This window comes from Crotalus tigris, unplaced genomic scaffold (genome assembly GCF_016545835.1).
Source record: "Crotalus tigris isolate CLP2741 ecotype Arizona unplaced genomic scaffold, ASM1654583v1 scf7180000018784.18638703518:1950463, whole genome shotgun sequence".
Classification (NCBI taxonomy): domain Eukaryota; kingdom Metazoa; phylum Chordata; class Lepidosauria; order Squamata; family Viperidae; genus Crotalus; species Crotalus tigris.
Genome location: NW_024097199.1, coordinates 257,142 through 277,816, shown reverse-complemented (window position 1 = coordinate 277,816; position 20,675 = coordinate 257,142). Strand labels below are relative to the sequence as shown.

At 35.8% G+C, this 20,675-nt stretch overlaps 1 protein-coding gene across 5 annotated transcripts in view; it reads right to left on the bottom strand.

Annotated features, from left to right (window-relative positions):
* KLHL32 (kelch like family member 32) overlaps nucleotides 1–20,675 on the bottom strand; it is an 83,622-nt gene that overhangs the window by 44,526 nt on the left and 18,421 nt on the right. For all 5 annotated transcript variants that reach the window (XM_039356066.1, XM_039356065.1, XM_039356063.1 and 2 more), the window contains 2 exons: nucleotides 20,457–20,564; nucleotides 8,811–8,909 (listed from right to left, as the gene is read on the bottom strand). In XM_039356066.1, coding sequence (XP_039212000.1) covers nucleotides 8,811–8,909; nucleotides 20,457–20,564 — 207 coding nt within the window. The remainder of the gene's footprint in view (nucleotides 1–8,810; nucleotides 8,910–20,456; nucleotides 20,565–20,675) is intronic.

Below are 20,675 nucleotides of genomic sequence, written 5' to 3'. Positions count from 1 at the left end.
TAAAAGTGCTAAACTAATGCCGTTTAATGACAAATTAATGTCCATGAATAAAAAATACACCTCTAATAGCATGGAGTAATTTGCCATTACAATATCATCATTGGACATGCCCCTGGTTTAATACGATGTATTTAATTCATAACTTAATGAGTGATATATAAAAAGAGAGAGATGAACCCTGCAATTACATTTATGTGAGTCTGTCACCTTATTTGTAAAACCTTAGAGTCATTTACATTCAAATTAGAACAAATGAGAGATTTCACAAAGTGCAATGATAAATGACCACTGCTGCACAAGACAGGGCTGCATTTCCTGCGAAACCGTTACCAGTTCCCCATTATTTGTTAAAAATTACAATGCATATTGCCCAGTGTTGTGTGAATAATGACTTTTTTACTGATTAGGTCACAAGACTAATATGGAGCAAAATAAATAATTTCTTTTCATTTTTTTCCTCCTTTCTAATGCCTTAATTTATTCGGACTAGTGGACTCATACTGCCATCTACTGTTCATTGGTAATAATAATAGGGATTTCTCTAAAAAAGACAGTTTTTGGGTATTCTGGAACTCTTTATAATCTGATGCTGCTCTTCAAGCAAGCAACTTCTTTTAGTTGAAATGTAATGGCAATTATGGGACACTTCTTAATATATTGCTCAGTTTTCCTTATCAAGAAACATAAATTAAAGCATATATTGCATGAAAAATGTACAGTTCAATATCATCTCATCATACCAGAAACAAGGAATATTCAAACGCAAGTTCTTGATGCATATCCATACGGAAGTTGCTTTATCCAATGACTTCTATCTCCTATTTGACTTTTTTTTTAAAAGGAAAAGAATTGTTCACCCTGTGAAATCTATTAGTTAAAGTAACTGCCTGAACGCAAAGCCTACAGACAGTTGTAAATCAGAACTTTTTTATTTGGTGGAAATTAACATTACACTGTTAGAGTTTTCTTGTTTTGATTAATTAAATTTTAATTACTTTTTAAAATTATTTTTAAAAATTTATTAAATTACTTTAAAAAAAAATTGAATTCAAACAGAACTTATATCTTATTGTAAAACAACTCTGAAAAGTCCATAACAGGGATTAAATAGGAAGAACCACATGGACCAAATTTTGTGCAAAGGACTGGCCAGTCCAAGGCATTGGAATGGTTCAGCTTTGACTACACCCTGAGTATCAGGACGGTGCATGTGCCTCCTAAGCAATGAAATGGAGAAAACAATATTATATTATTGTTTGCAAAGTAGTTTCAACATTATAGATCTTAGCCTACATAGAAGAATGAGACCTTGACTCGGGTTAACCATGGCTTTTGGATAAAAGATGCTCAAACTAACCATTATATTCACTTTTAGCATTATCATCTTCATTAGCTAGAAGGCAATTAGCTATCCACTGATGACTAAGGCATATGGAATTTGTATCTAATAAAAGAAAAAGCATAAATTAATGATACCAATAAAGGAAAATATTTGTAGCTCCAGGTTGAAATGAGGAGTTCTTGATGCTCTCTAAGTTTGGTTGTTTTCTTGCAAATGTTTTGTTACCCAAACTGATGATGTTGCCTAGTTTGGGTAACAAAATGTCTGCAAGAAAACAGCCAAGCTCAGAAAACACCAAGGACTCCCTCATAAATTAATGAATAAAGGAAAACAGACAGGCAAAATAGATATGTTGTGGTTTTGTAAAATAAAAAGACAAATAATACCATAGGTGTACATGAAGATAACTTGGTTTTGTGAAATAGAATTGAAGAATGCATGCAGGGAAAACATAAATTAAATGAAAAAAGATTATATAATATGTAACGGATAATATGCATTGTTATCATCCAGTTTGTTATTGATGAAGTATGAAACCTTAGATTAAAGATAACTACTTGTTGCGTTCTAGTGAATGGTGAAAATGGAAGAATAGGGAATGAGTCTGGAGAAAAAACACATAGCATCCTGAATAAATGTGAACTGAATACAAAAAAACCCCCCAAAACCTAGGCCATTTGGAGACTAAGAATGAATGAGAATGAGGAGAGATGAGCATCTTCTGAGAAAATGATATATTTCAGATACATAGTTTAAGATTACCTCTATTTTACACATACATATGAAAAAGGAATGAACCAAAAAGCAGGACTGATTTGTTTATGATGAAAAGTGAGAAATTAGTGAATGAAAAAAGATAAATGAGACTTCTGAATGTGGGACAAATCATTTGATACTTCAACAATTAATCTTGGGGGGGAAATAGTCATGAAAGAAAAGACAACTTTTAAATTAAATTGGTTTAAAATGCAGGAACAATTAGTATGAATTCTACATGGGGAAAAAATTACAGTATGTATTAATTTCTCAACAGGATTAATGGAAAGTGGACATTTTAAGTCTTTTTCATATGAAAGGAGGTAACTTATACACCTAGTGAACAGAAAGTGTTGGAAGTATAGCTATTTTGTGCCTTTCAAACATGTGACTACAAAAAGTTTTGTAGAAGTTTTCTGATTAGGTTTTCAAAAGGATTTATTTCTGGTTCCACAATGCATCCCAAACCCAGTCCTTTCAGCAGGAGGAGCATTCATTGAAACTCAAGCACAGGTAGCTTGAGTTTAAATTAATTTTAATGTAATTTATAAGAAGAGCTTTTACATTGGCCCACTCTTCTGTCTTCCCTTTTACAGAACAGATCTTGCAATGTTCCTAAAGAGTAGCATCTATTCTTGACTTTTAGATAGGGGAAAATCAAAATTATAGATCACGCAGTGTTGCACTGTATTCTTTTATAGAGAAATTCAGTGTGTGTCTATATGCATTTCTCTCATCACAACCCAGTATTTAAGCAGGATTGACAATGATCTCCCAGTTTCCTGTGAGCTGATCAGGAGGTAGAAACCTCAGGAAATACAGTCAGTTTCTCTATACTGGCTATGATGGAATGTAAACAGTTGCTTCAGATAGCGTACATGCAAGTAATTTAAGTTAATGTAACTTTCATATGAGTTCTAATATATTATTTTACTCATGTTTCAATTTTGATGTACCTATTTTATTATTTTAAGTTACTCTGATCTCCAACCATAACAAACTAAATTAAACAAGCTCATTTCTGATCACACACCAGTAGTATTATCATTGGTTTTGAAAAGTAGAATCTCATCAGATGATATTTTAATAATTCTTTGCTGGAAGACTCTCAATTTGTTGAAGAACTGCAAAAAAAAAGATATAGTGGAGTTTTTTTACTCTTTTTTTCTCAAATAAATAGAGAGGGCAGATTGGGATAAGCATATATTTATGGTGAGATAATAGCCTACACCTCCTGGAGGAAAAAGATGTGTGCGCTGCAGCATAGAATATGAAAACTGGAATTAAAAGAAGCACTGAAACAGTATTCTACAAATCAAACTCAGAATGCATATTATGTTTTAGATTCTTTAAGTTACAGCCAGATCAATTATATGCATTGGAAATAGAATATTTCATAAAACTAATGAGTTATTGGTTTTTCATCGAAAAAACATCTGAAAAAAGGTAACAAAATGTCTGCTAAAGAGATTCAATTGGCTAATTCATAGAAATTATAATGAAATTAATTTTCAAGTTTTAGGTTTTATATTTCAGCAAAAGGAGTTATTAAAAAAGGAGTTTCTGTAGATTTCACTCTGCGAGTCGTTGCTGACCATAGGGGGCAGTGCTCATCTCGGTGTCAAAGTCATTGAGTCAACACTGTCCATAGACATTTCCGTGGTCATATGGCCAGCATGACATCACGGAGCGCTGTTATCTTCCCACCAAGGTGGTACCTATTTATCTACTTGTATTTGCATGCTTTCAAACTGCTAGGTTGGCAGGAGCGGGGGTGCGTACGGGAGCTCCCCCCATTATGTGGCACTCAGGTCTTGAACCTGGGCTGCCAGCTTTCCAGGCAACAAGACCAGCATCTTAACCATTGAGCCACTATGCCACCCTAATAGAGTTGTAGACAACAAGGATTTTTTTTTAAAAAAAATTATGCAATAAGTTATCCAGAAATCCTAATTCAGAGAATTTAGTTGCATCTATTAACACTGCAGAAAATCTATGATACTATTGACATAACAATATCCAAAAAGACCCCTGGGCCAGACGGAGAATCTACACAATGTGATAAAAAATGAATCTCTATACTTTTGAAAATATATTAAATATTTTATTGGGAGTGGGAGAGGAGGCCCTGTCATTTTCTTATTATGAAGCTTATATAACTGAAAGTTTGAAAGCTGATAAGGACCCGATTCACTGCACAGTACAGCCTACTATCTCTATTAAGTGCTGTTGCTAAGATTTTAACAGATGCATTGCAAGAAGATTAGAGAAGTTTATTTACCTATAATAAACAATATTACGTAATCTGATTCTATAAATACATCATGACCCAGATAAAATTAAACGTAGTTCACATACTAGCTTTGTTTGTTAGTAAACGCATATCATCGCTTTTAGCTTTGCTGAATGCAGAAAAAGCTTTCAGTATACAGTCCTGCAAATTATGGTCTTAGTTCAAGAAAGGTAGAAGTTTTGATTTCCTACAAAAATTATTTCATAGATACCAGTTTATTATTCTAATTCCTCTGCTCAAGTAATTAATAATGGGATTATCTCACTGGTACTTAAATTGCAAAGTGGCATGTATCAAGGATTCCTTTATCTCCCTTAATTTCATGTTAAACCCTCACTATGCTTAATAAGACAAACTGGGGAAATTCAAGAAATTCATTACCCAAATCTGAATGTAACTTGCTGTTATATATGGATAATAGTATCTTTAATGAGTATCCACATTTTTTCTGTAAATTTGCAGAAATTAAACAGTTATTGGGTAGCAATAGACAATGCTGTAGCTCAGGGTTGAACTGTGAAGCTCCTGATGTTCCCTGAGCTTGGCTGTTTGCTTGCAGATCTTTCCTTACCAGACTATGTAATATTTCAGTGTTGAAGATATTATCTAGTCTGATAAGGAAAGATCTGCAAGCAAACAAACAACCTCACACAGCACTAAGGACTCCATAGTTATAGGTTAAATATTCTGTTTATATAATCCATATGAATAAATCAAATACTGTGTTATATTAATTGTAAAGAAGGTCCTAATGGATGAAGATAATTACCTCTAGGAAAATCAATGGAAAATATTTAGTTGAGAAAAATATTTATGTATTATCCAGAGAAAATAAGATATTAAGATATGGTTGAAACTATTCCCATGAACAGGAATAAAGTCATAAAATAATTACTTTTACATTGCTCTTTTAGGTGGTTCTAATTAAATATTTTAAACAGATTAAACAGATTAAATATTTAGTAGTGCCAGTTAAATATTTTAAACAGATTAACAAATTAAATTTGAAGGAAGAAACAAATATCCATGATTTCCCTGGATTATATATCAAAGTTATAACTTTGATATTTTGACCATAGTTTTAATTTTCCTCATTTTAAGAATATCATTGGCATATTCGTAACCTTAGTTATATATATATATATATATATATATATATATATATATATATATATATATATATATATATATATTATAAAACAAATAAAACACGATCACTGGGAGGGTTTGAAGTAAGAATACTTTACTAAAAATATACTATACTTATGCTAAAAAGTTGCCAAGCTTTCGTTGGGGGAAACTCCCCAACATCGTCAGGGCTAAAGAGGCCGCTTCAACAAGGGTGGTTTAAGTGGGTTCAAGTAACGTCTGCGCACGGCTCTTAGACCGCGTCACTGGCCCTGATTGACCAGCTGATAATCAAAATATGTCTGTAACGTTTCGTTCTTTTCTTCGAATTCCCTTCCCTATCCTTCCGCTGTTAGTTTCCGGTGGCGTTAGTGACCTTGCACCTCCTCCTCTTCCGATGGTGCCGATACCCATCATATCGGGGGGAGGATTCAATCTAATGTTTTCCTGTGTCTTATTACGGGGATGGGGGTCCACCAACTGTGGGTTAATGTCCCTTTCTGATTGTGTACTTCTCTCCTCTTCCGCCATATCAACAGTTCTTATCTGGGTATAATGTATTTCAACGTCCGTGTCTTTATCCCCCACTCCAGTCTTCCTTGTGTCCGTTCCCTCTCATTGTTTGACATTCAGACCAGATCCTTCCCATTCCTGTCGGACGGGGTTCATTAGTATTTGGGCATGTTCTCCGCTCCTATTACTTTCCCTTTTGCTAATCGAGCGGGTTGTCATTCTATGTTTTTTCTCCCCTCTCCATTTGGGACGCTCCTCCTCATGCAAACGTTCTTGACAGTAAGGGGGTGCGGTTCCTTGTCCGTAATGCCTACGGGCGTGAGTAACTACATCATCAACACTCCCCCACCATGTGACCAGCACCGGCTCGTGCGGCGAGAGAATTTCCCACCGCAGCATGCGGATGCGCGAACACGAACTGCGGACCCCCCACGTACAGAGGAAGAAAGGGGGAGGGCTCCCGGTATGGACGATCTACATACCTCCCAACAATATCATGTGAAGCTCACATCCCCCCATGAGGGAAGGAGCAACAGCAGTGGAGCCGGAACACCCAAAAGACCCAATGACAAAATCCTGGGGCTTGCGATCGCCCATAACAATGAGGAGGAGCATCCCAAATGGAGAGGGGAGAAAAAACATAGAATGACAACCCGCTCGATTAGCAAAAGGGAAAGTAATAGGAGCGGAGAACATGCCCAAATACTAATGAACCCCCTCCGACAGGAATGGGAAGGATCCGATCTGAATGTCAAACAACAAGAGGGAACGGACACAAGGAAGACTGGAGTGGGGGATAAAGACACGGACGTTGAAATACATTATACCCAGATAAGAACTGTTGATATGGCGGAAGAGGAGAGAAGTACACAATCAGAAAGGGACATTAACCCACAGTTAGCGGACCCCCATCCCCGTAATAAGACACAGGAAAACATTAGATTGAATCCTCCCCCCGATATGATGGGTATCGGCACCATCGGAACAGGAGGAGGTGCAAGGTCACTAACGCCTCCGGAAACTAACAGCGGAAGGATAGGGAAGGGAATTCGAAGAAAAGAACGAAACGTTACGGACATATTTCGATCATCAGCTGGTCAATCAGGGCCAGTGACGTGGTCTAAGAGCCGTGCGCAGACGTTACTTGAACCCACTTAAACCACCCTTGTTGAAGCGGCCTCTTTAGCCCTGACGATGTTGGGGAGTTTCCCCTAACGAAAGCTTGGCAACATTTTAGCATAAGTATAGTATATTTTTAGTAAAGTATTCTTACTTCAAACCCTCCCGGCGATCATGTTTTATTTGTTTTATTTATAATTGTGCCCGGGAGTCGCATTTTTACCAGTATTATTGAATATATATATATATATATATATATATATCTTGTTAAAAGGGTATTCTAGGGTATTTGTTAAAAAGATATTCGAAAAGTAATTATTAACTGACCTTAAATCAGAAAGGTATTATGGATATAAAATACATCGATCGATTTTAGGCCAAATTTTAACAGTATAGTTACCAAATAAAAGTATTATGTTTTATTTTTTATTTTTCATGTTTTATTTTTCAGTGGTCATACTGCACATTAAGTATTTTGTCCACCTGAGACCACCACTCTTTAAAGAGGATTTAGGCCAGGTAGAACAATGTGTATGATTAGAAGAGTTGAAAATAAATCCTATAAAAGAAATTAAAAGATCTCTGAATGTTAGAACAGAATTGATAGTGGTGATGGATGAATTATGATAACTCTTCTATAAGTGCCTAAAAAGATGAAGAAATATGTTCTGCATCAACTATGTCAACAATCTATTTAAGTTTTATGAAACCTATTATGGTTTAATATTAAGGAAAAAATCAAAACATTACGAGCAATAGTTGTAAAAATTCCTTGAGAGGCTTTTTTTTTTCATTTATTGTGAATCATTTAATTTGGATCTCTGCATGGAGCAGGAAATTGTACTAACGTGCTAATAATGAAATTTTTAAAAAATGGATTAGGTAAGGCTGAATGCATCACCACCACTGTAGCTTAACAAAAAGAACTTAATTGTGAATGCTTTTCATTTCAAGTTGTAGGGCTAATGAAAGTCAGTATTTATTATAGGAAATACCTTTAATTAAGAATAACTAAATTGTTAAATGTCATGTTGTTCTTCAGCCTCTTTCTTTAGCCTATCAAGACAGATTTGAATTTTATTGCTGTCTTCTAGGGTATTTGAATTTAATTCTCCCTTCTAGCGTATTAGCTATTTCGCCCAAATTTCATGTTTCGATTTGGTATTTCCTCCAACCATCAATATACATACATACATACATACATACATACATACATACATACATACATACATAGCTAAAGAATACAAGTAAAGGACTACAAGTAAAGGACTAAATCTTGTGGGACCTTATCTGATGTTTCATTTAGTTGGACGAGGAAATTTGAATGAACAGTTTTTGAGCACCATTTTCAAGGCAGAGTATCTTCATTATCATACCAACAAGCCCACACTTAATTGTTACCAATTACAACTTTGTCAAATGGCTTACTGAGGTAAAGATATATCTTACTCATAATCTACTAAATCTATTATTAAAGAATATATCTTGCTCATTATCTATTAAATCTTAGTTTAGCAAGATTTGTCTTTGACAAATCCATGCTAATTCATGCTAATTATCACATTGAGCTACAAGTACTGTACTTTGACATTCATCCCTATATAGCATTTGAACTGAGCCCAGAAAAACAAAGAAAAATATCCATGTTATTATCCTTACCTGGATAAGATAGTGTGAACATAAACTAAGCATTTCCAGCAGCTGGAGATGGCTACCTGCAGCAAGCACATCCTGAATCACTCCTGGCTCCAGCAGAACCTTTAAGCAAAGAAAACAAAATCAAAGCTTTAAAATTTCTCTGTAAAAATGTTCTGAAAAACATGCAAAGTGTCATTTCTTTTTTTAAATGTAATTTTAAATAAGAATTTTTATTACAATAGTAAATATGACTACAACTAAACTCGAACGGCACAAAAAAAATAAGTAGCAGAGAAAAGAATAGAAAAAGGAATAAAAAGTGCAGTAAAAAGATGAAGAAAAAAAGAAATATAATAAAAGAAAATACATTAAAATGACTTCTAGGTTTCATCACATATATAAACAAATTTAGTAACTCTTCACCCTTACAAGATTACACATAAATTATTAAACATCTGTTATTAATTAATTGAAAATTTAATAAGCAGATCCATAAAGCATCAATTTTTCCATCCTGGTATCAACAAAAATTCCACGCAACTGTGCAAAACAATGTGTTATTTTAATCTTGATTAAATACATCAATTTTATTTCTTTCCTTTAGTTCTAAGAATCTTAATCTTTAATTCAATCAAATATTGTCGTGGGATTTAATTTATCGTTAATCTTCTTTATCCCATTGCAGATTTCTTCAAGGATGAAGCAAGCCTCTTTTGTAAATCCAATAAGAGAACACTTAGAGGCTGACTTAGTCTGTATTTCCATTTAGTTTTTAAAATTTCAGCCAGTTTCTTTTATGTATCTAGTAAAGGGTCCTTTTCCAAATCATTCTTGTGATTTATAGTTCTACACTCTGTACTTTCTCTGTCTTTTCAGACAAAATTTGTTTCACATCTGTCAATTCTTCATTAATATATTTTGGACATAGTCTATCCACAGAAGCAGACATTACTGACTATTGATATTGTAGTTACTAATTTCTGGTTCCATTCTTTAAAGATTTCCTTTTACATTTCTCATAATATTTTTTACCATTTTGTAAGTCCCAGTATTAACTGACATCAAGAACAGGCTTGCATTTTTTTTCTCTTCTGCTTAGAATCTTTAGTCCCCTCTAGTGTTCAGTTTCTAAAATCATAAAATAACTTATCTTTGTTATGACTTACAATAGCCAGGATAGCCAAAATAAGCCCGTTTCCCATAAGAAACTATTTTTAGTTAATTCCAAACACTGAGTAAAAGTCAATATTTATCTGCACCATTAATCCAGTTATAGATTTCTTAGATCAAAAAACATTTATTTAGCTTTTCACTGTTTATCTCAAATTCTTTACATTCTTAAACTTATAATCATTTTTTTTCATTCCGAGTTGAATGTATAGAGGAAATATACCACAGCAATAATCGGAGACTTTAACTACCCTGATATCAAGTGGGAGACAAACTCTGCAACAAGTGGGAGATCAAATAGATTCCTAACCAACCTAGCTGACAACTCTGTCATCCAAAAGATAGAGGAGGGAACTAGAGGAAAATCTATACTAGACCTACTTCTTACTAATAGAGAAGTAGTTGAAATTGCTAGAATTTTGGGTGAGAGTAACCACGTCATATTGAAATTCAATATAATGCAAACACAAGCAATAGAACATAAAACAGCCAGTATCTTAAACTTTACAAGAGCTAATTTTAACAAACTAAGAGAGAGCCTAAGAAAAATTTCATGGATGAAAATCCTGAAAAGGAAAACAACTCAAGAAGTGATGGGAAACTCTGAAAAATATGATCATAAAATCCAGCACAATATCATTGAAAAAGAAAACCAAGAAAACCAAGGAAAAACCAGCATGGTTGCACAAAGATCTGTCTGATAAACTGAAAGATAAAAGTGACGAGTACAAAAATGGAAAGAGGGAGACAAAATTAAGGCAGAATATCACCATATAGCCCGAATCTGCAAAGATGATCAGGAAAGCTAAGGCTCAGAATGAACAAAGACTTGCAACAAAAGTCAAAAATAATAATAAAGAAGTTTCTTTAAAGATATAAATAACAAGAAAAAAGTCAAGGAAACAGTAGGTCCACTTAAGACAGACAATGGCAAGGAAGTAACAGGCAGTAGAGAGAAAGCAGAGTTGCTTAACTCATTCTTTGCATCAGTCTTCACGCAAAAAGAAACTATAGCCCAACCTAACAAAAACCTAACTATAAAAGACAGACTAGAAATAAAAATTAAAATAAGCAAGAAAATGGTTAGAGAATACCTATCTGATCTTGACAAATATAAATCATTGAGACCTGATGCTTTATATCCCAGAGTTCTAAAGGAGTTGGCAGATGTCATCTCAGAACCATTGTACCATATCTTTCAAAAATCTTGGAACATCAGGGAATTACCTGAGGATTGGAAAAGAGCTGATGTGGTTCCCATCTTCAAAAAAGGAAACTACAGACCAATCATCCTAACATCAATACCTGGGAAGATACTGGAAAAGATAATCAAAAAACAGATCTGCGAATATCTAGAAACAAATAAAATTATAACTAAAAGCCAGCATGGGTTTGTTAAAAATAGATCATGCCAAACCTATCTTATAATCATTCTTTGATAAAATGACTAAATTAGTAGATCAGCAAAATGCTGTAGACATAGTATACTTAAACTTCAGCAAGGCATTTGACAAAGAAGACCACAACCTACTTCTTGGTAAGCTAGAAAAATGTGGGAAAGACAGCAGCACCACCAGATGGATTTGTAATTGGCTGACAAGCCATACTCAATGAGTAGTCCTTAATGGTACTATGCCTAAAAGGAGGGAAGCAAGCAGCGGGGTACCACAAGGTTCTGTCTTAGGCCCAGTACTCTTCAATATCTTCATGAATGATTTAGATGAGGGAATAGAAGGGGATTTCATGAAATTTGCAATGACACTAAACTGGCAGGAATAGCCAACAACCCAGAAGACAAGCTCAAGATCCAAAAAGATCTTGACAGACTTGAACAATGGTGTCATGCTCCCACTGGAGACTAAATCTGCTGAGGAAAATGAGCTGGAACCAGAGCCGATTGAGGTCGAGGGAGGGGTGTCTGTGGCTTCAGAGGAATGTGGGGAAGAGCAGGCTGAGGCAGGTCAGGGCCTTTCAGGATTGGGACAGGATGAACATGAGAGACACTCAGGTGATGAGCAAGGGCCATCCCCTCCTGATCCTAGAACATGGAGAATAGAGAGAAGGAGGGAACAACGCAGGCAGACTCAACTACTCGGGAGGAGAGCTCCCTGCCCCTCTCCACAAAGCACACTTGGAGACTGAGATTTAAGGAGATGCTGTGGGGAGGGGCATTTGTCGGGAACAAATGTTGAATGCTTGGAGTTTTGTGTGCCGTTGCTGATCTTGGAAACAACTCTCTGACCTCTTGTTCTGTGTTGTGATTTCTGCTTGGAAACCCTGAAACTTTGACCATTGGACTGGCTGACAAACTTGATTTAGTGTTCAAAGACCTCGGACTGAATTTTGGCTTCTCTTCTGAAACTGCTCAGGCAAGCTTGTATTTCCACAGACTGGTTAGATTTTGGATGTATGTTTCTTTCCTTGTTATCTACGTGGCCTTGAATAAATTACTCTTCTAATCTAACTCTGTGTGTCCAAACCTGAAGGAGGACTGGCTTGTTCCATACACACACTTTCCTTGCATGAAGAGTTAAAAACTTGTGAAACTACTTGCAGCCAGAGGCTGCTGAAGGTGCGTGTGTGTTACTTTGTTCTGTGGCTTGCAGTGGGAGCTTTTGGGGAAAATTGGAGCAAATAAAGGGCGGTTTGAACTGCCAATTGACTGTTTTGCCTTGTGCTGTTTTGCCTTTGTGCCCTGCGTGATCACAAATGGGCCCTATCCAACAACATGAAATTTAATGTGGAGAAAAGCAAGGTTTTACACAGGCAAGAAAAACCAAAGGTACAAGTACAGATTAGGCGAAATATGGCTCAAAAACAGTAACTGTGAGAAGGATCTTGGAGTCCTAGTGGACAATCACTTAAATATAAGTCAGCAGTTTGCGGCAGCAGCCAAAAAAGCTAATACAATCCTTGGTTGTCTAAACAGAGACAGAATCAAAATCATGTGAAGTATTAGTACCATTTTATAAAGCCTTAGTAAAACCACACCTGGAATACTGCATCCATTTTTGGTCACCACATTACAAAAAAAGATATTGAAACTTTGGAAAAAGTGCAAAGAAGAGCAACTAAGATGATTAAAGGCCTGGAAATTAAAACATATGAAGAATGGTTGCAGGATTTGAGTTTGACTAGTCTAGAGAATGGAAGGACTGGTGGGGACATGATATCAGTATTCCAGTATTTGAGAGGCTGCCATGAGGAGGAGGAGGGGGTCAACTTATTTTCCAGAAGCACCAGAAGGCAAGACAAGAAACAATGGATGGAAACTAATCAAGGAGAGAAACAACTAAGGAGAAACTTCCTAACAGTGGACAATTAACCAGTGGAATAACTTGCCTTCAGAAGTTGTAGGTGCTTCGTTACTGGAGGTTTTAAGAAGAGACTGGACAGTCGCTTGTCTGAAATGGTATAGGGCAGGGGTATGCAACTTTGGCTCTTTTATGATTCATGGACTTCAACTCCCAGAATTCCTGAGTCAGCATAGGTATGTTGACTCAGGAAGTTGAAGTCCATGAGTCATAAAAGAGTCGAGGTTGCCTACCCCTGTTATAGGGTGTCCAAGGTCCTTTCCAGCTCTATTCTGATTGATTGATTGATTGAAGATAAAACTGATGACTTTTCAAACTTGTTGTACCAAAGGTCTCTAATAGCTTTAAGATGGTTAAATAGGCAATTTACAAAACTAGTTAGAAAGTGAGGTGTCCTTTAAAAGGGTCTGCCAGACCTGTAAGCAAAACGGTTAATTCTTCTGTCTCCCAGTGCTTAAATCTATGGGAAACTATTGTTCTGCAATCTCCAAATAAGAAGTACCATCCACAGCAGATGTGGGCAATCTCCCATCCTCTCCTTATCTTCTGTCCTCTATTCCCCAGTACCTTGGTCTTTGTCGAGGTTTTCTTCAGTTCCCCATACTTCCCATGGAAGTTCACAAAGTTCACAAAATTCACAAAATTTCTTGATGTCATTTTTTTACAAAGCTGCAGATACACAATTTCAAATGCTCCAACTATGTTTGAAAGCTTTTGCAAACAAGATGCTTAGCTAGTGTTACAAAGTACTGGTTACAAGAAAGTTTCTCTTCGTAACTAAAGGGGAAGGGGAAGCACAACATCTATCCATATTTCTAGGGTCACAAAGGCGGTTTTCTAAGCTAAGGCACTAATAGGTACACAGAAATCTGTCCTAAACCAAGTCAAATCATATAGTTCAATGTTACAGTAGCTGGAACTATTTGTCACGTTTCTGACAGATCCTTCACCAAGGCCAAAGCAATACTGCAACATAAGAAAGATCAAATTCAAGGCAGCAAAGGCAATATATATTTAGTATATTTAGAAAAGCCCATTTCCAGACAAAAATACACTAATTGTAAGATGGGAGCAGAAACATACATAGGACAATATAGCAAAGCGTCCTACATTGAAATTATGTAGAATATAAATTTATGAAGTGCATCAAAAATGTGGCAGCAGATATTTGGTGAGAACATTCTATCCCTACGTAACTCTAAGTGGTCCCACATCCAATTTAAAAGTGATGTTCATTTAAAGGCCATATGATTAGACCAAGGGACATTGTTGCCTCAAAGCAAAACAGGAAACATTATAAATACCAGTACCAAATTAAGATGCACAGAGTTTGGGGAAAATATTTTGATCAGCAAGGCAGAAAATTCTAAAGAAAAAAAAAAGATGACCTATGCAAAAGAAGATGATCACATCAGTTTGCTGTTTTATGATATCCAAAAACAGTCTCATTTTGCCTAGTGCAGAGGTAGGCAACCTCGGCTCTTTTATGACTCATGGACTTCAACTCCCAGAATTCCTGAGTCAGCTATGCTGACTCAGGAATTCTGGGTGCTGAAGTCCATGATTTATAAAAGATCCGAGGTTACCTACCCTTGGCCTAGTGATAAAGCTAATCCCCCCCCCAGAATATGCAACATTACTGCAGTATACTCTATGGTTTTAATTTGGTATTATTATTTTGAAAAAAAAAGTAAGAAAGACTAATACTGTGGCAACAAAGACCCAAATTTTCATAGGTTCTAGTTATTAATGGGGGATCAATATAATATGGAGATGTAATATTACCATACATGGCTGGATCTCTCAGATCCATGTGCAAAAACATATGAGGCAGTATTAAAAAATAATAAAGAAAAATAAAAAGCTTTTTTAAATTAACCACATTTTTTTAAATTTTAAAATCAATACAATTAATCTAATTATGGCATTGGACTGCTTGGTGAGACAATGCTAGTCATAGCAGACAGGCTCTGTTTTATGTCAAAAGTTTTTAAAAGCAGAGGAATTTTTTAAAACATATTCATGAACATCCGATGAATAAATCAAGTCTGGCTTATAGAGGTCTGAGGGAAAGAAAATGGTTTCACATTACATATTTTAGTGTGAGGTGAATATCATGTGTGACAGAATCCAATCTAGGTCAGTCATCAGAACCAGAGGTTTAGTCTTCCAAGCTTGCGTACTTGTGCTGGAGCCCAAACCGCTGGTCTAAACCTCTGGTCCCGGTGACCGACCCAGATTGGGTTCTGAAACATTATCTTGAGACATGTATATTTGCCATCATGTGTGTGAATCTTTTTGGGAAATCATGTCAATGGGAGATTGGAAATAGTTAAGAAAGTTATTTTTATAAACCTATCACAACTTAATTGAAGAAATTGTCTATTATAATAATTTCAGTATGTAGTTTCAGCGTCTTTAGGTAAGGATAGCCATTTGATGCATGGTACATGAAACAGACTTTAAAAAGGATCTATAAGCCCTCTGGATTGTGCTCCAGCAGTGTTAGGCAAAATATACTACTAAAAAAGATTTCTGAGACTTAACAAGACAATACAGTAATTCAGAATTTATTAGGTATGGCCAATTTATTATCTCAGTTAAGAGCAACTGAAGCCACTGCACCGGTTTTAATTAGTAAAAATTCATACTTGCCATAAATATCCTTGGGTTTTCAGGGAAAAGGTTAGGGCAATCAGAATTCCCAAATAATTTTAAGGTGAACATCAGCACAAGAAAATATTTTTGTTGTGTGACTGCCATTTGATAGACAAAGTTGGGTATATACTGGTTTTCTATATTCCCAGCTACCTCCTGAAAACTACATTACTAGATGCATGCTTCTGAAACAAAGTTGTAAAACCAGGCTGAGAAAAAGATTAAATAAAGGTTAATCAAACAACAAAAATTACACAGTGGTGTTGAAATATTACACGTCTTTGCAATATTAGTACTATATATGAAGACTGCATTTCACTATAATTCTTTCTCAATAGAGTGATTTTCCTATGAAGCTGCCTAAATCATTTATAAATTCTCATGAATCATGAATCCAGCCTTTAATGAACAGGAAGAATTTAATCTTCACCAGATATCTTCCAATTCACATTTTTAATACTAAATCCCCGCAACACCCAACGTTTTCACTAGAGGTCTCAAGATATCCACCTTCTCCAGAAAAGAAATGTTTAATTTCATACTATCCAAAATATATAAGCAAGTAAGTAAAAGAATGATACAAGGTTTTGTGTGAAATATATCTGAAAGTGAGTAAGCTTAATTAAATACTTAAGCTTAAGTAAAGTAACTTTAATTAAATATTTTATATGCAGCACAAGGCAGTACAGGACACCAGATGCCTATCAGTAAAACACACAGTAGGATCAGCTTGTCATGAACAATCAAGTGTGCATTGCATCTTAAAAATAAAATCTGAATTGAAACCATAAATATGTTTAGTATAATCAGAGAGATTATACTAAAAGAAAAGCATAATAAAAAGTATCACAATCTACTAGAATTTAAACTGATAGGAGCACAACATTGGAAAAGTGAAATTTTAGCAACTACATAGGAAAGAAAGACCCAAACAAAAAAAAAATTGAGAGATCAATGAAAAATATCAAACTATTTAAATAAATATAACCATTAATCTCAAATATTTCAAGAAAAGGAGAAATATTTAAGCAATGATTAAAATTTTTTTAAAGGTGGGATTAATGTTTTATTTTTATTTTATTTTGTTTCAGTTAACTCTACCTGCACTATTTTTGGCTAACAGCTTGAAGAACATAAAGTGATTGTCTATAACATAGTTTCATATTTTAATAAAGTGTGCACCACATCACATCACAATTGTGCACAATCTGCATAGCATGTTTTCTACAAGAAGCTCAGATTATATGTATGTTTCACATGCTAGAATTTTATCCTTCCATATATTCTGTAAAATAAATGCCACTCTGGGAAAAGTAATCAGCTGAAGTTTGCTGGATGAACTTCACAGCTATGTAAGAATTTGAGCAGGACACCTGTTATATCTCTTTGCTGAACCCTTCCTCCCCTTGCACTGTTTATACAGCAGATATTGTTTATAACACAAATCATAAAATACCTCTTTGACATGTTATACCAGTTTCATAACAGATTTAGACAAATCAGGAGTTGGCCACTTACAATCCCTAGAATTTTAATTTCAAAGCTCTTTTAAACAAGATTAGTTCAGAATTCATTTAGAAGAAATATTTTGTCCCTGAAGCCACTTGTTTGTAGGACAGCAACCCATAGGTGCCTATTGAAGGACCAGGCCAGGCATGCTTGGTCAGCAATGGGAGAAAGAAGATGGTGAAGGTCAGTTAGGGTATCAGGAGCCATGAAGTGCAGGAGACCAAAAGGGGAGGGAAAATGGAAGCCTTGCAATTGTATATGCAGGCTGCCAAGCATCCAAACGTTGATTACATGACTGTGGGGGAGCTGCAATGACCATAACTTTAGACACAGATCATAAGTCCCTTTGTTCAGTGCTGCTATAACTTCAAACAGTTGAATGAATGGTTGTAAACCAATAGCTATCCATGCCTTGTCTTTGCAGCCAGGTAAATAAACCAGGCTGCTGGAAGTGATGAATAGTAGAGGCAAAGAGACTGACGGGAGGAGAGAAGGCCCCGAAAAAAGTGAGCCCAGGAATCTGCCCCTGCTCTCTTATTTGCAGACAATTAAAGTTAAGACAAATTCTACCAGTTTTTTGGAACCATTCATTTGTTTCATCCAAATTTTAAGGGAGAGGTAAATCTAAGCAGCCACAAACATAAAAACCCAACACTGTAGAAAGATGGCTTCCTTTAAACCAGTGGTTCTCAACCTTCCTAATGCCGCGACCCCATAATATAGTTCCCCATGTTGTGGTGACCCCCAACCATTTATACATCACCGGGTGCCAGGGGCGTGGCCAAAGAAAAGGGGGAAAAAATGGCGGACAGCCTTGTTTGGCGACCCCCATGAAATGGTCATTCGACCCCAAATGGGGTCCCAACCCACAGGTTGAGAACCACTGCTTTAAACCAAGAAGGAAAAATATCAGTTTGTCTTTCTTGAGTGGCTCTCCACAATTTCCTTCTCCTTCCTACAATTGTTCAGGATGCCTTACTTTCTAGTATGTAAATGATCTGCTCCAAACTGATAACATTTTCTCAATGGGAATAACTTATGGGAGGTGATAAGCATTTTGGTAGCAGGATAAAGAGAGTATATGGCTGTGCCCTCAGAGAAGTATGGAAAAGAGAATGGACAAAACCACACATTTGCTAACAAGTGTTTTGAATTATACCTGTGTGGTACCTTGAGGGTTTCTCTAGTATTTCAATAGCATTGAATTATCACATGGGCACAGAAACATCTCACTGTGTTTAACCTGTGGCTTATATCATTTGAAAATAGGTCTCTCAGGAAAACATTCCAGGAAAAGCAAGCAAACAAACAGTTTTTTTCATATATGGTTAACATTAGGATGGTCATAAACTGCAAAATTTAGTTAGAATCTAATTTGGAATCAACCAGCTTGCTTTTAACTGATTCTTAGTTCAGAAATCCAAAGTGTGATGCCTTGGTATTTTAATATTTTGTCCAGAATTATTGTAGTTTTTCTTCAAGATGTATCTTTACCTCATGGTTACAATTAACAGCTCTGTGAATTTTTGCAACTACATTATGAAGATTAATTCAGCTATAACCTCTTCTTCCAGTCATCAAAGTGGCATACCACTTCCTTTCAGGTTGTTGAGGTTTCTCCCAGAAGTTTTAATTCCAATTTCTATTCTTAATCCAGTAATCTTTGTTGCTTTCTGCTTTTAAATTAATAACAGGGAAATATACCACCTTGGAGGACTGCTTTCTTTTCAACCATTCAGCTGCTCCATATACCAATCCAACTGTTACTTCCTGGTCATCATTCAAAATCTTCAATAAGCAGATGGGGTGTCTAGTACGCCCATGTTTTAAGGACTATCCACAGATTGTTGTGATTTTTCAGTCAAAAGCTTTAATATAATGCAACAAAAATAAATGTCTTACAGGAATTACTTTCCCTTTTCTATTTTCCATCCTTTAACCTATGAATCCCCCCAGCTTATACATCTGGCAGTTCACATATTGTTGAGGTCTAGATTGCAGAACTTAGAGCATTATCTTATGAGTGTGTGAAATAAGAGCAATTGTTTGAACATTTTCTAATAGGGTCATTTATGGAATTTGAATATTTATTTATTTTGCAATATTTACGGCCTGCTACAAACAGGCTGTAGGTGAGGTACAACAAAGAAATATAAATGGATCTTTTCATTGTTATTCATATCTGCTTATAATTCACAAATAGCATTGAAACTGCATCATCTTATAAGATTACAAGGTAGGCCTAATAGCCACTATCAACATTCCTTGTAGATAGCTGCTTACTAGTTTTGCTGGGAAAGGGATTAGAATCCACAACAACTCTATACAAAAAAACTGGTTTCCCACTTTTAGAAAGGAGCAGAAAACCAGAATTTTATTTACCTTCAGTCAAGAGATGATTAATCAACAATTTGGCAGGATCAGCATGCAACCATGAACTACATTTTTGTGGCTAAAAGCCACACGTGGTCACAGGCTTTGCCCTCAAGAAGGAAAGTTTTTAAATCACTAAATGATATTTACTGGAATACTTCTTAAAACTACATTAACACAAGATTGGAGAGGGTAGAAGGTTGAGTTGGACTGGGTTGAGAACTATGGAAGAAAAAAAGTCCACATTTGTCTCCCCAGGACAGTATATCCCTATGGGCAAGGCAGTTGAACAATGAATCAGAATTTTCCAGTTCGCCATTCTACAACAGGCATATCCTTTCTACACATGTGGCCCAGAAAAGAGCTATTATTAAGGGGTCTGAAGGAATTCCATAAGCTCTACTCTATATTGTTTCCCTATCCCAGGGGTAGGCAACCTTGGCTCTTTTATGACTCGTGGACTTCAACTCCCAGAATTCCTGAGTCAGGAATTCTGGGAGTTGAAGCCCACGGGTCATAAAAGACCCAAGGTTGCCTACCCCTGCCCTATCCCAACTGATCTCTTCAATATTATGAGTGAAGTTATTTGGAAAGAGGGGTTCATATAACTTTTATAGGCTGATTAAGGACTATAATATTATACCTGTCCAGTGTATGCGAAGTCCAGAGCTTGCTTTAAACCTATTCCTGTGATGCCATGTAAATTCACTTCATCTGCACAACTTTCAACCATACAAAGACTGAACATTGCCTAAGGGAAGAAATAAAATATTTATTCATTAAAACTGTTATGCACAACATCCATGTTAAGAATCAGAAAACAATGGTGGTTCTCTTGCTAGTCCTTAAAAAAAGACTTTTG